A 14,246-nucleotide genomic window follows, 5' to 3' on the forward strand; every position below is an offset into this window, starting at 1 on the left:
AGCACAGTTCATTCATTCATTCATTCATTCAACACTCATGCATTTGCCAAATGTTGGCTAAATCTTAACTTGTACTTTGGCATATTCCTCCTAAGTCTGGATACAAAGCAAAAACCATGGGTTGTCGGAAGGTCACTCAGAAATCTGGACTAGCATTTTCATTTTCCAGATGGGTAGTCTAAGGCTCAGTGAACGGAAGGGGCTTACCCTGGGTCATACAAACAGGGCCAGAACAAGGAGATCTCAGGATGTCCTGTATTCTCCACTATTCTTAGACTCTGTATGGATGTCTTCCTACAGTCTCTGAGAGAAGGTCGTCAAATTCCTGCTTGCATAGATTCAGTAACAGGAAGCTCATTACCTCCTGAGGTTGCCCGTCCTATTATTGTTCAACCATGACTCTTAAGAACTTCCTCCTTATATTGAACCAGATGCCATTCAGTTCAATTATCCTTACAAAGTGCACAATATTTTATTGAACAAGTGCTGGGTGCTGGGAAATGCAATGGTGAGCAGGACACCGTCTCTGGTGGAACTCAGAGCAGGTCGTGATTATGTGGCCTGCTCAGTGCTATGACTGAGGACCACCTTGGCCTGGGTGTAGGAGAGAAGAGATCCTAGAGAAAGTGATGTTAACACTGAGAAAGATGATAGGGAAGTAGGTAGATGAAGAAAGGGAAGATGGGAAGTCCTGGAAGGAAAAAACAGCATGTGTAAAGGCCTGGCGGCTATGACGGGTGATGCTTGGAGCTATATTTTAGTCTGACCAGGGATAAGTAGGACCTTGCTTGGCTGCACTGAGTTTGGACCTTATCTATTTCCCTGAATAAATGAAAGGGCAAATTAGTGAACAAATGATTGCTGAGAGTCCCACACTCTCTGTTCCAAAGGGATCACCTGGTTCTAATGGTTGTGTCCAAATTGGAATCCCTAGTTGTTGCTGCACCTTGGCCCCCTGCCTGGCTGGGGGAGGCCTTATTTAGCCCGGCCTGGCTCCGCTGAGCTTTCCTTAGGAATGTCTATATATAGGGGAAGAGGGCAGCCCAGTTGCCACTGTCCATCTGCCTTCCTTGGTGTCCAGCCCCCTTTCACTGGCCCCAGAATCTGCACTCGGTTGTCTCACTGCTCTTTCTGTTGACTTAGCCATTCACCATGAGCATTGCCTACCCCCCCAACACCCAGCCTGGACCCTGTGGATTCTCAGGCAGGGCTCCCTTGGGACTTAACCTGATCTACCCACCCCAGGCGGCCAGCTGAGCACCTCCAGACTTCTTCACTGAGCTCTGGCAAGGGGCCACCTACCCCATCATCTACTTAGAGAAACTCCCCCTGGTCCCTTCCTCCCCAAGAATGTGAGTCCCAAAAAGCCTTTCCCTGCAGAAGGTAAACTTGAGAGAAGAATCTGCTTCCAATGTTGATTTCTCCTCCAAGTGCACACCCTGTGTCCTGGACCCCTACAGACATTTCTCCTTCTGGATGGGTCCCCAAGGACTGTCTGTCCCAACTTCCCCTCAGTCAAGATTAATAAGAATCACCAACATGACTACAGTCCTTTATGATATCCAAAGCTCCCCAATAAAGAGGGAATAATAATAGTTGCCACCTCATAGGGTGAGGGAGTACTAGATGAGATCATGAGGTTAAAATGCTTAGCACAGTATGTGGGATGTCGGAGAGGTTCAATAACTGTGACTGTCATTTCCCCTCCTCCTGCCCTCTGCCCCTGACCATGGTTCAAAGACAGGACATTGCACTTGCCAAGTACCAGCCCCATGTAACTGGCACAAGCTGGGTGGTTTATACCCGGGCTCTCATATGCCACAGCCTCTCTGAGGAGGTTGTGACGACCCCCATCTCAGATAAGGAAACTGAAGTTCAGGGCGGCACTGGGTCTTGGACTTCAAGGCCTGTGCTCGCCCCATTCTACATGTACCCTCACCTTTCTCTACACCGATCGTCCTTACCCATCTTGGAGCAAGTGTATTTCTTGAAGGGAGGTCGCTCAGGCAGTGGAGCAGGGCGGGTTCTCCTCACAAGAATCTAGGACGTCAAGGCCTGCCACCTGCTCGGAGGCTTCAATTTCTCTGCAAGGGCCCTTGGCTAAATTAGGTAATGGGCTAGGACACTGGAAGGAGGGGGAGCTCTCTGACCCCAGGATCTGATTGGCTAGGGCATCCAGTCCTGGGGAGCAAGGAGGTGGGAGGAGAGGGTGCCCCTACAAATCCCAGGGGCTGGAGCAGGCCAGAACATCTTTGGGTGGTGGAGTGCAGAGGAAGTGGCCTGCAGCAGAGGAGACCCTGTGAACAGCAACCATGGTAAGGACAAGAAGGGACTTCATCCCTTTGCTTGCTGCAGCGTTTCTGGGCCTCTTTCGGGCCAGATCTGGGTGCTCTGTGGGGCAGTAACTTGGACATTTGATGATGGAACATGATGGTTCCTGAAACCCAGGAGGAAGCCTGGGGAGAAAGCCTTGGACTTCTCTCCAAAGGGCAGGGCTGGGATGTAGTAGGCATTGATCCGCAGGGCTTGCCAATTCCCTGCAGACCTTCTGAGACTTGCAGCAATATTGGTCACAGTACTGTGAGGGGTGTATGTGTCTCAGCTTGTGTCTACCTTAGCTTGGGAGAGATGGAGACCCCCGGGGCCAGAGTGAGTCCCCCAGGAAATGGGTGGCCGGGACTTGCTGGAAGCCTGGCCAAGCCCTCCCATGGCCAGTGAGAGAAGAAAGGTTCCGTTCCTCTGGAGATGGGAGCCCTGCAGGGCCTTGAGCCAGCTCAGGTGCAGGAGCCCAAGAACTCCAAATTGATGAGGAGGGGCAGAGACGACAGACCAGAGTTAGGGAGACCTCAGCCTCCCAGAGAGGCGTTCTGATTCGGAGCCATCACCTTCCTCTGAGATCCCCCTCCCCATTGCACTTCAAGGAGTAACTAAACGCTGGAGGCCAGCTGCTGTTGCCCTCGCCAGACTAAAATTAGCCTGCCCTCCTGGCATGGGCAAGGAGGGAAGAGGGTAGGGAGCAAGGAGGAGGGCCAGCACCCATGGAGCTGAAGAACTTGGACGCTTCACCCTTCCCCACCACCAGCTGCAGCCCAAAGCCCCTCCCCAAATGCCTTGGCTTAGATGTCATCAGAACACCCCCCCCCAAAGTATTATTTTCACCCCACAAGGCCCCCATCATGTTCTGCCCCACATGAATGGCATTTACTTCCGAGACTGCTCATACGAAGGACGTTTAAAATCTCCGTCTCTGCAAGTTCCCGGAGGGGAGGATTGATGTGTCTGACTCTGCTCGGTGGTCCCAGTGCCTGTGTATGGTCTGACACTTAGTAGGTGCTGGATAACTTGGTGCTGCGGTACTTACTGGAGAACATTTATTGAGCACCTGCTAAAGTACGAGGCACTGTTAGGAGCTAGGGAAAATGGGAAAGTCATGCCGGAATGGTGTCCATTTTATAAAGTCCTTTCACAGCCCTGACTCCATTTCATCCCAAGGTTCCTGGGGGGTTGCTGATTGGACCTCCGATGGACAAGTGAGAAAGCCTTGGGCATCATCTGTTTCCTCTCTAGCTCTCCAAAACGGGTTGGGGGCTGTGGGAGCCGGCAGGAGGGGTGGCGAGTGTGGAGTTGTTCTCCTGGAGGACCAAGGGGGCACGAGCAGAGGTGGGGGTTGAGGAGGAGAGGGTTAAGGCCAGGCTGCACCCTCTGACTCTGTGTCTCCTGCAGACGGACCAGCAGGCTGAGGCCCGGTCCTACCTCAGCGAGGAGATGATCGCTGGTGAGTGGGGGCGGGCAGGCTGTCTGTCTGTCGGGCTGATGTGTGCTGGGGGCGCTTGGTTCCCCCGCGGGTGGGAGGGTAGTCCCGCGGGTGGGAGGGTAGTCGATGCGAGGCCGGCTCACTTCAGCCCTCTGCCTTCCTTCCCTTCGCAGAGTTCAAGGCCGCCTTTGACATGTTTGACGCTGACGGTGGCGGGGACATCAGCGTCAAGGAGTTGGGCACGGTGATGAGGATGCTGGGCCAGACACCCACCAAAGAGGAGCTGGACGCCATCATCGAGGAGGTGGACGAGGACGGTGAGCGCGGAGCCCTCTGAGGCAGGGCGCGAGGGTGCGGGGGCGAGGCGCGCACCCCGGCGTGGGGACTCGGGCTCACGCCCCGCCTGCTCCCCGCAGGCAGCGGCACCATCGACTTCGAGGAGTTCTTGGTCATGATGGTGCGCCAGATGAAAGAGGACGCGAAGGGGAAGAGCGAGGAGGAGCTGGCCGAGTGTTTCCGCATCTTCGACAGGTGCGTTGGGCGCCTGGGAGGCCAGGCAGGCGCCGAGCAGTCCCAGTCTGGCGACAGGACCCGGAGGTCCCCGGGGTGAGGGTACGGGAGGGGGCGCCCTGAGCCCGCCCTGCCCCTCCGCCCCCAGGAACGCCGACGGCTACATCGACGCGGAGGAGCTGGCCGAGATCTTCAAGGCCTCTGGGGAGCACGTGACGGAGGAGGAGATCGAGTCCCTGATGAAAGACGGCGACAAGAACAACGACGGCCGCATCGACTTCGACGGTGAGGGCCGCGGAGCGTGGGGGGCGGGGGCCGAGCCACGCGGGAGCGTCCGGGGCGGGGCGCGGGGCAGCCTTGGGCGGGGCGGGGCGGGGCGGGGCGGGGCCTGTCCACGCTCCTCCCGCCGGCGGGTGGGGGGCCGCGGCCGGTTTCGTGCAATTCATCACTTCGCGCCCGGGCACCCCCTCCCCCGCCCCCCGGCGCGGCCTGACGCTGCACCCCGGGCGCAGGCTCCGCGCCCCGAGGGGACCCTGACGGCTGTTCCTCCTCCTCCCGCAGAGTTCCTGAAGATGATGGAGGGCGTGCAGTAAGAGGTCGGCGCTCGCCTCCGCCGAGACCGCGCGGCCCTCGGCCGGCCGTAGGGGCTCTCCCCCACCCGGTGTCATTCCCCACCCGAGAGCGTGGCGCGGCCCCTTCTCGGATCCCCTTCTAGAAGGAATAAAAGCAAACGTTGCAAAGCGCCTGGCCTGAGTGAGGGGAGGACCGAGGAGCGGGTGTCAGGGGCCGCCTGGCTGGGCCCCCGTGCGGGGCGCCACCCGAGCGCCCTCCGGCTCTGAGATGCGGAAGGTCGCGGGAGCCGAGTGCAGGGCCGCCCGCAGCTGGCGCTGGGCGTGGGCAGCTCGGCGGACGCGCTGCCGGGGCGCCGGAGGGAGGCCGCAGAGGTTTCGATCTGAGTCAGGATGAGCCGCGGTCCGCGGGTGGGGTGAAGGCGGGGCAGGAGGCCGGACTGGGGGCGGGGTGGAGTGTTGACACTCACTCCCCACTGTCCCTCCTTTCTGGGGCGCAGGCCACAGGGCTGGGGGTGGGGGAGTGGGTGTCCATCCATCCCAGGCAGCTTTATTCCCGCTTGACCGTTTCCACCTCGTCCGTTCTGAGCGCCTCTAGGTCTGCTGGTGATGGTAGGGGCGGGTGGGGACTCAGCCAGGAAGGAGGTCAGGAAGGATCCACCTCCACCCTGGATCCCTGCCTTCGCCCGGTCCCCCAGCTTTCAGGCCCCTCCAGTGCGTTCAACAGAGCGCCATCAGCATGATCTAGATAAAATGGAATCTGGCCTGGCCACTCCCCTGTTGAAAGGACTTCAAGGCTCCCATTGTTTCTAGAATCAAATCCAAATTCCTTCCCCTCCCTCCGTCCCTTGCTTCCCACAGCTGCCTTTTCCCTCGTGGGCTCCAGCCACACTGGGCAACTTCTCATTCCGGCTATGGACAGTGGGGGTGCACTTTCAAGCCTTTGGGCCTTTGCACATGCTGTTTTCCTTCCTGGGAATGCCCTTCCTCCTTTAATAAGTCTGGCAAATTCTTCAACCCAGTTCAGATACCATCTCCAAGACACCAAGACCCAGCTCAGACACCATCCTCCCTTCCTTTGATACCTGCTCTCATTGGCTGCGAGCTAGCTTCCATAGTTCTTGGTACACAACCCAATTACAGCAGGCGCCAGGTCACAGCTAACCAAGTGCAGTGGTAGCTTAGCTTTAGTCCGGTTACCTGCGTTTGAATCCTCACTGCTCCAGACAAATTAAACCACTCTGTGCTTCCATGTCCTAACCTGTAAAATGGGGATAATGATGGTACTTACCTTACAGGGTTGTGAGAACGAGTTAGTGTGAGCAAAGTGCTGGCACATAGTTTCAGCATTTAACAAATACTATTACTAATATCATTATCATCATTCTTCTTTTTTTTTTTTGAGAAGTTTTTTTTTAATGGTTTTTTTGAGCCAAACTGATGACAATTGCCAGGAAGCAAGATCTCAAATGCTCATCATTTTTGAAACATTGAACTCCACTGCTATTCATTGCTACAGCCCTCCCTCTCCAACTCCTTTGTGTTCTCACCTGCCATTCATGTTTCCAGTTATTATTCCAGTCAGGATCAGTGCTGGGGGTTATAATCATCACGACTGGTGCCTACTGTATGCAGTGCCCTGTGCCTTGCAGGCATTGTCTCATTTACCCACACAAACCCAGGGGCACATAATCTAATTATCTCCATTTTTTAAAATTGATTTTAGAGAGGAAGGGAGGAAGAGAGAGAAACATTGATTTGTTGTTCCACTTATTTATGTGCTCATTGGTTGAGTCTTTTTGTTGTTGTTGTGTTTTTTAAAAATATTTTTATTGATTTCAGAGAAAGGAAGGAAGAAGGAGAGAGAAACATCAATGATGAGAGAATCATTGATCTGCTGTCTTCCCATAAATGAGCCTGCAACCAGCTGCAACCAAGCATGTGCCCTGGGGACACTCACCTACTGAGTCACACTGGCCGGGCCTTTTTTGTTTTGTTAATCCTCAACCCAGGATATTTTTTCATTGTTTCCTAGAGAGTGGAAAGGAAGGAATAAGAGAGAGAGAGATAAACATCGATGTAAGAGAGGCTCAGGGATCAAACCTGCAATCCAAGTATGAGCCCTTGACCAGGAATCGAACCCGAGACCCTTTGGGCCTGGGGCTGACGCTCTAACCACTGAGCAAAGCCAGCCAGGGCCAAGACTGCATCCTTTTCCCTGTGTTCTTATCCCCAAGCATATGGCCTTTACCTTGTAGGCACTCAACTGTATGAAGTGAATAGGAATAGTACTTTTTTAATAAAAAGTATCACAAATAGGATTTTTTATTTTGTCATAAAAAATCTGTATTTTAAACAGCTTTTTGGACTGGGGGTTCATATACATCAGCTCGCTTCATCATGAATCTCCATGAGTTTTACCAGTTTAAACTTGGGCTTCTTCAGCATTTTGACTTTTCTAACAAAGAAAAGTCATGGAGCGGACAAATAGACTGACAAGGCTTTTCTGTCTTTTCCAATATTGTCTGGAAATCAATTCATTGACCACTTTTTTCAAGTCATCTGTCTGCACCTCTCGGGTCATCTTCTGGACTTGGCAGACCTGTTAATGCTGAGCTCTTATAAGAGGCTTCCTAATATGATTGTTGCATTTTTTAGTAAAACCAATACCAAATAGATGGAGCAAATAACCATCAGTAGTCTTGACATCAACAAGGGCTTCAATCATGGTCTGCCATTTTTTGACCATGGAGCACATTTCATCACAGGTAAGATCCATGCCATGGAAATTAGTTAGGCAGTTTTTGCCCTGCACATCCTCAGTAATTAGCTTTAATTTTTAAAATGCAACTTTGTCATTCTGTAGATCAGCTAGGCTCACTTCAAAAACATGGCCCTTGAGACCATCAGATGTGACTTTGGTTCCTTGAATTCTCCTGACTAGTGTTTTTCCAATATTTCTTATATTGAATATAGTGGGTGTTTCACATCATACCAATCTTTCTTAGAAAATCAATCAGCCATTTTCTTCTTGGCTCCAAATTCCTTGCTGCCTTTGTAAGGCACTTGTTCTTGCCCACTGCCATGGTGCTGCTCAAAGCGCCAAAAGGTCAATATACCTGTACTAAGTGTACCAGGCTTCTTGTTGCAAGTGTAAAAAATTTAAATCAAACCGACTTACACCAAAAAGGGATTTGTTGGTTCATGTAACTGAGATGCCAAGGTATGAGCTGGAGGCTGGAGTCTCAATGTCACCTCTCTCCATCTCTCAGCTCTTTGTCTCTGCTCGGTTTTCTTCCACCTGCAGCTGTCTCCACCAGCAACTCAGGCTGGCTCCCTCCTCTTTTAGCAACCTAACAGGTAAAATAATTTCACTTTCTCCTAGTGATAATTCCAGGGAACACTGATTGGTTCTGAACTACAGTCTAGAGCTGGGTCCCTGTGACTGACGCAAGGTAGGCCACGTGACCATCTGGGGGACCAAGCACCGTGATCAAGAACCAGATGGGGCCCTAACCGGTTTGGCTCAGTGGATAGAGTGTCGGCCTGCGGACTCAAGGGTCCCGGGTTCGATTCCGGTCAAGGGCATGTACCTTGGTTGCAGGCACATCCCCAGTAGGGGGTGTGCAGGAGGCAGCTGATCGATGTTTCTCTCTCATCGATGTTTCTAACTCTCTATCCCTCTCCCTTCCTCTCTGTAAAAAAATCAATAAAATATATTAAAAAAAAAAAAAAAAAAAGAACCAGATGGGGAGGCTTCCCAAGGCAGGCAAAAAGTATGTCCACCCTGCTCATCTGAATGGCTCAGTTGGTTGAGCGCCAAAAAGTTGCTGGTTTGATTCTGGTCAGGGCACATACCTGGGTTGCAGGTTCAATCCCTGGTTGAGGCACATACAGCTGTTTCTCTCTCTCTCTTCCTCTTTCTCAACAAGTTCTCAGGTGAGGATAAAAAAAAATTTAAAAAGTACATACACCTTGGCCAGCATTAGTGCCAGGTTCTGAGCTCTGCTCTTCTCAGACATCCTCTAACCCAGTGATTTGCAAGTTGGAGAGCATTAGAATCACCAGGAGAGATTGTGGGGGCCAAGAATTTGTATTTCTAACAAATTCCAGGTGATAACTGTGCTGCCCGACTCCTGGAGAACACTGCTCTATACTCTGAACTAGACCACAGCAATGACAGCACCTGGGAACTGATGAGAAATGTAGAAGCTCAGGCCCTACTCCAGACCAACTCAATCAAAATTTGCATTTGGCCCAGCCAGGTGTGGCTCAAGAGGTCACCAGTTGATTCCTGGTCAAGGGCATTATCCCTGGGTTGTGGGCTCGATCCCCAGTAGGGGGCGTGCAGGAAGCGGCCAATCAATGATTCTCTCTCATCATTGATGTTTCTCTCTCGCCCTCTCCCTTCTTCTCTGAAATCAATAAAAATATATTTTAAAAAATTGCATTTGAACAAAATCCCAGTTGGATTTATAAGCACAGCTCCGAGTTCCAGAGAGCTGGGAGCACAATTTTAGAGATAAGGAAACTGAGTGAGGACACCAAGTTCTACCAGATCTGACAACTCTCACTTGTGGTTTGGGGGGGTCAGAGGGCAGAAAAGAGGCTGGGATAGCAAGAGTAAGGTGGGTGAGAGCCAAGAATTTGCATTTCTAACAAGTTCCAGGTGATAACTGTGCTGCCAGAGGGCCCCCTGCTATCCTCTCCCCCAGGCCTGCACAAGCAGCTGCAGGCAGAGCTGACCCGTTTGGGTAGAGCCTGAGACCGGGGCCACACCTGATGCTGTTTGTCCTCTTGATCTTCCCTTTGCTGGGTCCTAGCTGGCAGGGGTCCATAGGCCAGTGGAAGGATGGCCTGAGGGGCTGGGCCACTAGGTAGAGTAGCTGGAGGGGAGTGAGCCCCCTTGGAGCATGGGGCCATCAGTGGGGGACCTGGGGCAAGGGGCGAGTCAGAAGCTGTCTTGGCTCTGACAGGGAAGGGGCTTTCTGTGGCTGCCTCTCCAGATCCTGGGCTTGCTGCGGGGTGACTCGAGCCTTCTTTTTCAGGGCCAGAGCATCTACTGTCATAGGTAGGTGGCTGGTCATCTGCACCCCACCCCCAGACTGGTTCAGCCTCATTTGCAGCACATCGAGGACAGCCCCAATAGCCACTAACATTCCTAGTGCATGTCACAACTCCAAAGAAATAGGTATTTTGTGACACCCATTTTATAGACGAGGAAATATATGTAGAGTCATAAACTAAGGTCAAAAGGGAACAAATCCTAGTCACTCCACTGCTTGGCCCTACAGCCTGGACATCCTGAAGGACAAACCTTTCTCCCTGGAGAGAGAAGCAGGGCCATGAGCCCAGATCCTAGGAACCTGACTCCGCCCCAACTCTAGGGTAATTACAAGGCAGAAACTTGTACAAAAACAAAACAAAACAAAACAAAAAAACAAACCCCAAAATTCAAAACGTATTTATTTAATATATTCATCACAGGGGCTCAACCAGAGACTTAATTTAAAAAACAGACACAAAACAAATATGACACCACAGCTGAAGATAGAGTCCTATACAGAAATCAAGGCAAGGACAGACCATCCGAGGAAAAAAGAAAAAAGACAGCACAAGGAGACAGGCTGGACAGCCCAGGTCAGGGCTCTTGGCTGGAGACCTGCTTTGCGTAGTTTTCCTGTAGGTACTTCTTGAAGGCTGCAGAGAACAGGCAGATCTTGGTGAGTGACGGGGAGAAGGGCAGCAGGAATGCAAAGGGGGGTAGAATTTGGGGAGGGAGTTCCCAGAACAGATTCTCCCTCTGCTGTCCACCCAGTCAGAGCTCTTGGATGGACTTGGCTTCCTGTGACTCTGGGGAGGGGACTAGGGGGCCTTAGTGAGCAAGTCATTTGCACAAGCTTTGCCTTCTACTTATAAGGCCCCTTCAACCTGCCCTGGCCAGGGTCTCAGTGGTTAGAGTGTTGGCCTGTGCACCAAAGGGTCTCAGATTCCCAGTCAAGGGCAGGTACCTGGGTTGCAGGCTTGATACCCAGCCCATCAGGAGGCAACCCATTTATGTGTCTCTCTCACATCGATGTCTTTCTCTCTCCCCATCCCTGACCCCCTTTCCACTCTCTGAAAAATCAATGAAAAAAAAAATCCTTAGGTATTAAATTTTTTTTTAAAAAAGTCCCTCAACCCACATCAATTTTCTGATTTTATATCAAAGAGCAAACCAGAAACACCGAGGCAGAGGTAGGAACGGCTTCCCAAGTCACCGAGCTCCTTTTGTTTGAGGGAGACTTTCAAGGCTGGGGAGGGGTCACCCAGTGGCGGAGGAAGGACCCACCTGTGGGGTTTTTCCAGAGCTCTGCAGCATGTGTGTTCAATGGGCTATCGATGTTGGGTTCTGTGGGTGAAGAGAACAAGATTGGTCAAGGGGGCAGAAGAGGCTGCCTGGGGGAGTCCTGACAGGTTCCCGGGTTGCAGGGGGAGGAGGGCTAGTCTTAGAAGTCACCTCCTAGCAGGCTCTGGATGGAGAGCAGGATGGTCCTGACGTCATACAGGGCAGACCACTTGTCCTTTAGGATGTCCAGGCAGATGTTACCCTGGGTGTCTACGTTGGGGTGGTAGCAGGGCGTGAGGAATTTCACCGTGGGCGCGTTGTACGGGTAGCCACTGGGGAACTCCAGGGAGAGTTTATACCTCAAGTCTTCGTATACCTGGCGTTGGAGAAAGAGGCGGGAGTAAGCTTGCCACCCTGAACCTCATAGTCCAGCCCAAGCCCCACATAAGGACCTTGCTAGGACCTTTTAGTTTTTCTAGGACTTGACAGAAGACAAACTCTTACACTGGTTCTGGTAATTTCTCTCATCTGGTGGAGACATCAGGGATCCTCTGGTCTAAGGGTTGTAAATTGGTACCCTGAGGGTTGCCACAGCTTGCTTTTTAGTCCAATTAGAATATTAGTTGTTAACATGTAAAAATTGGGAGATTTTGGGCATAGATTTGAAGTCCTGACTTCTCTTAAACCAGATAAACAGCCATGGGAAGCTGACTTGTGCCTTCTCATTGGCCAAAGTCCTCACTTGTCCTCCATTCTTTTCCTTGCTGCCTGGCGCCCTGAAGACTCTAAGATGGACAACCTTGCTTTAAAGCCACCTTCTTGCTGTTCAGAAGGGGGGACCAGGACCGAAGGCTCAGAGCACAGGGGCGTGCCCTGCAGGCCTAAAGGCTGGAAGCAGATGTGACACATGATCTCACCTCCCACCTCTCCCCAGACCCAGCATCACTCTCCCCTACCCCAACCCCACACTTACTGTGCCAGCTGCTCCATGGATGGTCCCCACCCATTTGAAAAGGTTGTCTGATTCAGGGAAGGCAGAAATTCCTTTGTCGCCAGACGTCTGGGGAGGAAACACAAAGCTCTCGGGATATCGAGAACACTTCTGGGAACAATGGGCGAACCCCTTAATCCCATCACGTTCTGATCCAAAATAAGGCACTCAGACCGAAGTGATAGCCTTTTCTGAGAAAGTGCTTAGACTCCTGGGGGCTGAACATGCCCCCCTGGGGAGGAGTGTGGGGATTACAGTGGTTCAGGGCCAGGCTAGGGAGGGAGGGGTTATGCCGGGGAGCAGAAGGCTCCCTGCACCCAGTTTTGTTGGTTGCTGGGAATACCATTCACCGTGCTATTGAGTGCCAGTTCTATCTGTGCAAAGCCTACTCGGAATAGGGAGACAGACATACAATATGGGCACTGAAGGATTTGAGTGGAATATTCAGGGTTAATGTGGGAAAAGGACCTAGGATGGAAGCATCTCCAAGAAGGGGAGGACTGGCAATACTGAGAAGGGTGGAGAGCCGGGCGTGGTTAAAGTTGAGGGCAGGGAAATAGGGATAGGCCTCTTAGGGCTTCAGGGGACCTATTTTAGAGATAATTTCATTGTGGGGAGATGGGATTAGGAGTAGGAACTGCTGGGGAAAAAGGTGTCGGTGAGGTATAGGAACTAGTTCCCAGAAGGGAGCAAACTGCACTCATCTTTTTACCCCTTTGCTCTGTGTCTAGCAAAGAGCCTGATGTGGGAAAGGAAGCTACTGAAGAAGGAGTGCAAAGTGGGAGGTGGACCAACAGGCAGGGGATCCGGGCAGGCAGCCACTCACCATGAGGGTCATCAGCTCCTGCTGTAACCTGCAGACAGAGCGTTTGGAGTCAGCTGTGAGTCGGGATGGGCCAGGCCTCAGCTGGTCCCCGCTCCCACCCCATCTCTCCGGAAGAGCTGCCAAGGATTCCCCTCCCGGAGGCGAGACTGCGCTCGGGGGCACACTCCCACTGCCACAGGGGGCCCTGGCGAGTCCTCGCTCTCCCCACTTGCAGGCTCTTCCGGCGCTGTTCTAGCGTGTTCGGAACCCCCACTGCTCCTCTGGGGTCTCTGCCCGTGCCCAGACCTCGAAATTTCTATCCTTCTCTGGGAGGGTCTCTAGGGCAGCCCGAGCTCCTAGCGTGCCCCCCAACTTCCCATTTCTCAGTCGTTCCAGGGCGACCGGGTCCCGGAAGCCTGCGCTCTGGGCCCCACCGCCCAGGGCGTGCGAGGCCGGGCCTCACCTCCGCACCACTCACCTCTTGCCCACCGGGCCCCGGGCGGCGCCCCCGCTGGGCTCGGCTCCTTTACGAGCTGCGGCGACGCTGGCGGCAGCTGGGTCGCGGTTTTGGGAGGCCATCCGGGCAGCGCTGGCAGAGACGCGAACTCGGAGAACACGACTGTAACTGCAGGGCTGCGGGCCCACCCGCCCGCATTTGAATTGAACCCTTCGGCAGCGCTGGCCAATCAGAGACTCGCTTGGGTTTGATCCAGCCAATGGGGCGCTCCGGAGGGCCGTCACGGTAAAACTGCTGGACGCACTCACCAGCGCACCACTCCCGAGCCGCGGGAATCCTGATTCTGACAGGCGATTGGCTGGAGAGGCTGCCATTAAAACGAGTCTGCAGTGGATTGGTGGCTTTTGGAAAACGGCGACCATTAAAGGGCTAAGAAAAAGTCCACGTGGGACGTGCCCCTTTAGGTCAATCGCCGGGTTACGGGTTACGGGCCACAACTCCCAGCACTCCCAGCCCGGAACCCTACTCCCGGGGAAGGAGAGGGCCTCTAATCTTGCCTGGTACCCCTCCCTGAAACCCGAAACCCGAAACCCCTGCCTCTCTCCCATTATGTCCTGAGCCCATTGCGAGGGGAAAACCTTGAGGCTGATGGCAATCTAGCAGTAGACTCCCTATTAGAAAACAGGCTCATATGCTGCCTTTCTATATATTTAGTGTTTTAACCTATAAAATAGGGGTAATAAAAGCCACTCTGCATTTTTCTTCTGGTCTGCCACCCATTACATTCTGCTACTTCCATGCCGTAGTTGGGTGAAGAAGTAAGAAACAGAGG

The 14,246-nt window shown here is 52.9% G+C and overlaps 2 protein-coding genes and 1 pseudogene across 4 annotated transcripts; 1 reads left to right on the forward strand and 2 right to left on the reverse strand.

The window, feature by feature from the left end:
- The first annotated feature begins 3,680 nt into the window (after window positions 1-3,680).
- On the forward strand, window positions 3,681-5,158 carry TNNC2 (troponin C2, fast skeletal type). Of its 2 annotated transcripts, XM_079783415.1 has the most exons (5): window positions 3,681-3,775; window positions 3,928-4,071; window positions 4,171-4,285; window positions 4,413-4,549; window positions 4,826-5,158. In XM_079783415.1, exons 1-5 carry the CDS (start codon window positions 3,766-3,768, stop codon window positions 4,855-4,857), a joined length of 438 nt encoding a protein of 145 aa, XP_079639541.1. In that variant the 5' UTR covers window positions 3,681-3,765; the 3' UTR covers window positions 4,858-5,158. The 2 variants fall into 2 exon arrangements, with proteins under 2 accessions (XP_079639541.1, XP_079639540.1); XM_079783414.1 differs by lacking the exon at window positions 3,681-3,775 and having other exon boundaries at window positions 3,815-4,071; window positions 4,413-4,925.
- A 2,060-nt stretch (window positions 5,159-7,218) lies between these two features.
- Window positions 7,219-7,919, reverse strand: LOC307106747 (small ribosomal subunit protein eS1-like; annotated as a pseudogene). The gene has a single exon. The product of its transcript is annotated as a small ribosomal subunit protein eS1-like (transcript).
- A 2,363-nt stretch (window positions 7,920-10,282) lies between these two features.
- UBE2C (ubiquitin conjugating enzyme E2 C) lies at window positions 10,283-13,620 on the reverse strand. Its single transcript, XM_079784998.1, has 6 exons — window positions 13,436-13,620; window positions 12,979-13,006; window positions 12,135-12,221; window positions 11,333-11,537; window positions 11,165-11,224; window positions 10,283-10,533 (listed from the first exon to the last, which is right to left on the reverse strand). The coding sequence occupies exons 1-6, from the start codon at window positions 13,534-13,536 to the stop codon at window positions 10,475-10,477; spliced, it is 540 nt and encodes a 179-aa protein (XP_079641124.1). The 5' UTR covers window positions 13,537-13,620; the 3' UTR covers window positions 10,283-10,474.
- Window positions 13,621-14,246: the final 626 nt, after the last annotated feature.

Source organism: Cnephaeus nilssonii (assembly GCF_951640355.1).
Source record: "Cnephaeus nilssonii genome assembly, chromosome: 11".
NCBI classification, from domain to species: domain Eukaryota; kingdom Metazoa; phylum Chordata; class Mammalia; order Chiroptera; family Vespertilionidae; genus Cnephaeus; species Cnephaeus nilssonii.

What these genes read in the sequence shown, in the direction of transcription:
- TNNC2 (XM_079783414.1), top strand. Translation starts at nt 3,948, where the DNA reads ATGTTTGACGCTGACGGTGGCGGGGACATCAGCGTCAAGGAGTTGGGC. An exon ending in CGAGGAGGTGGACGAGGACG is followed by an intron (nt 4,072 to 4,170) that starts GTGAGCGCGGAG and finishes TGCTCCCCGCAG; the next exon opens with GCAGCGGCACCATCGACTTC. An exon ending in TGTTTCCGCATCTTCGACAG is followed by an intron (nt 4,286 to 4,412) that starts GTGCGTTGGGCG and finishes CTCCGCCCCCAG; the next exon opens with GAACGCCGACGGCTACATCG.
- UBE2C (XM_079784998.1), bottom strand. Translation starts at nt 13,536, where the DNA reads ATGGCCTCCCAAAACCGCGACCCAGCTGCCGCCAGCGTCGCCGCAGCT. An exon ending in CATCCAGAGCCTGCTAGGAG is followed by an intron (nt 11,225 to 11,332) that starts GTGACTTCTAAG and finishes CTTCACCCACAG; the next exon opens with AACCCAACATCGATAGCCCA. An exon ending in GCTCTGGAAAAACCCCACAG is followed by an intron (nt 10,534 to 11,164) that starts GTGGGTCCTTCC and finishes TGTTCTCTGCAG; the next exon opens with CCTTCAAGAAGTACCTACAG.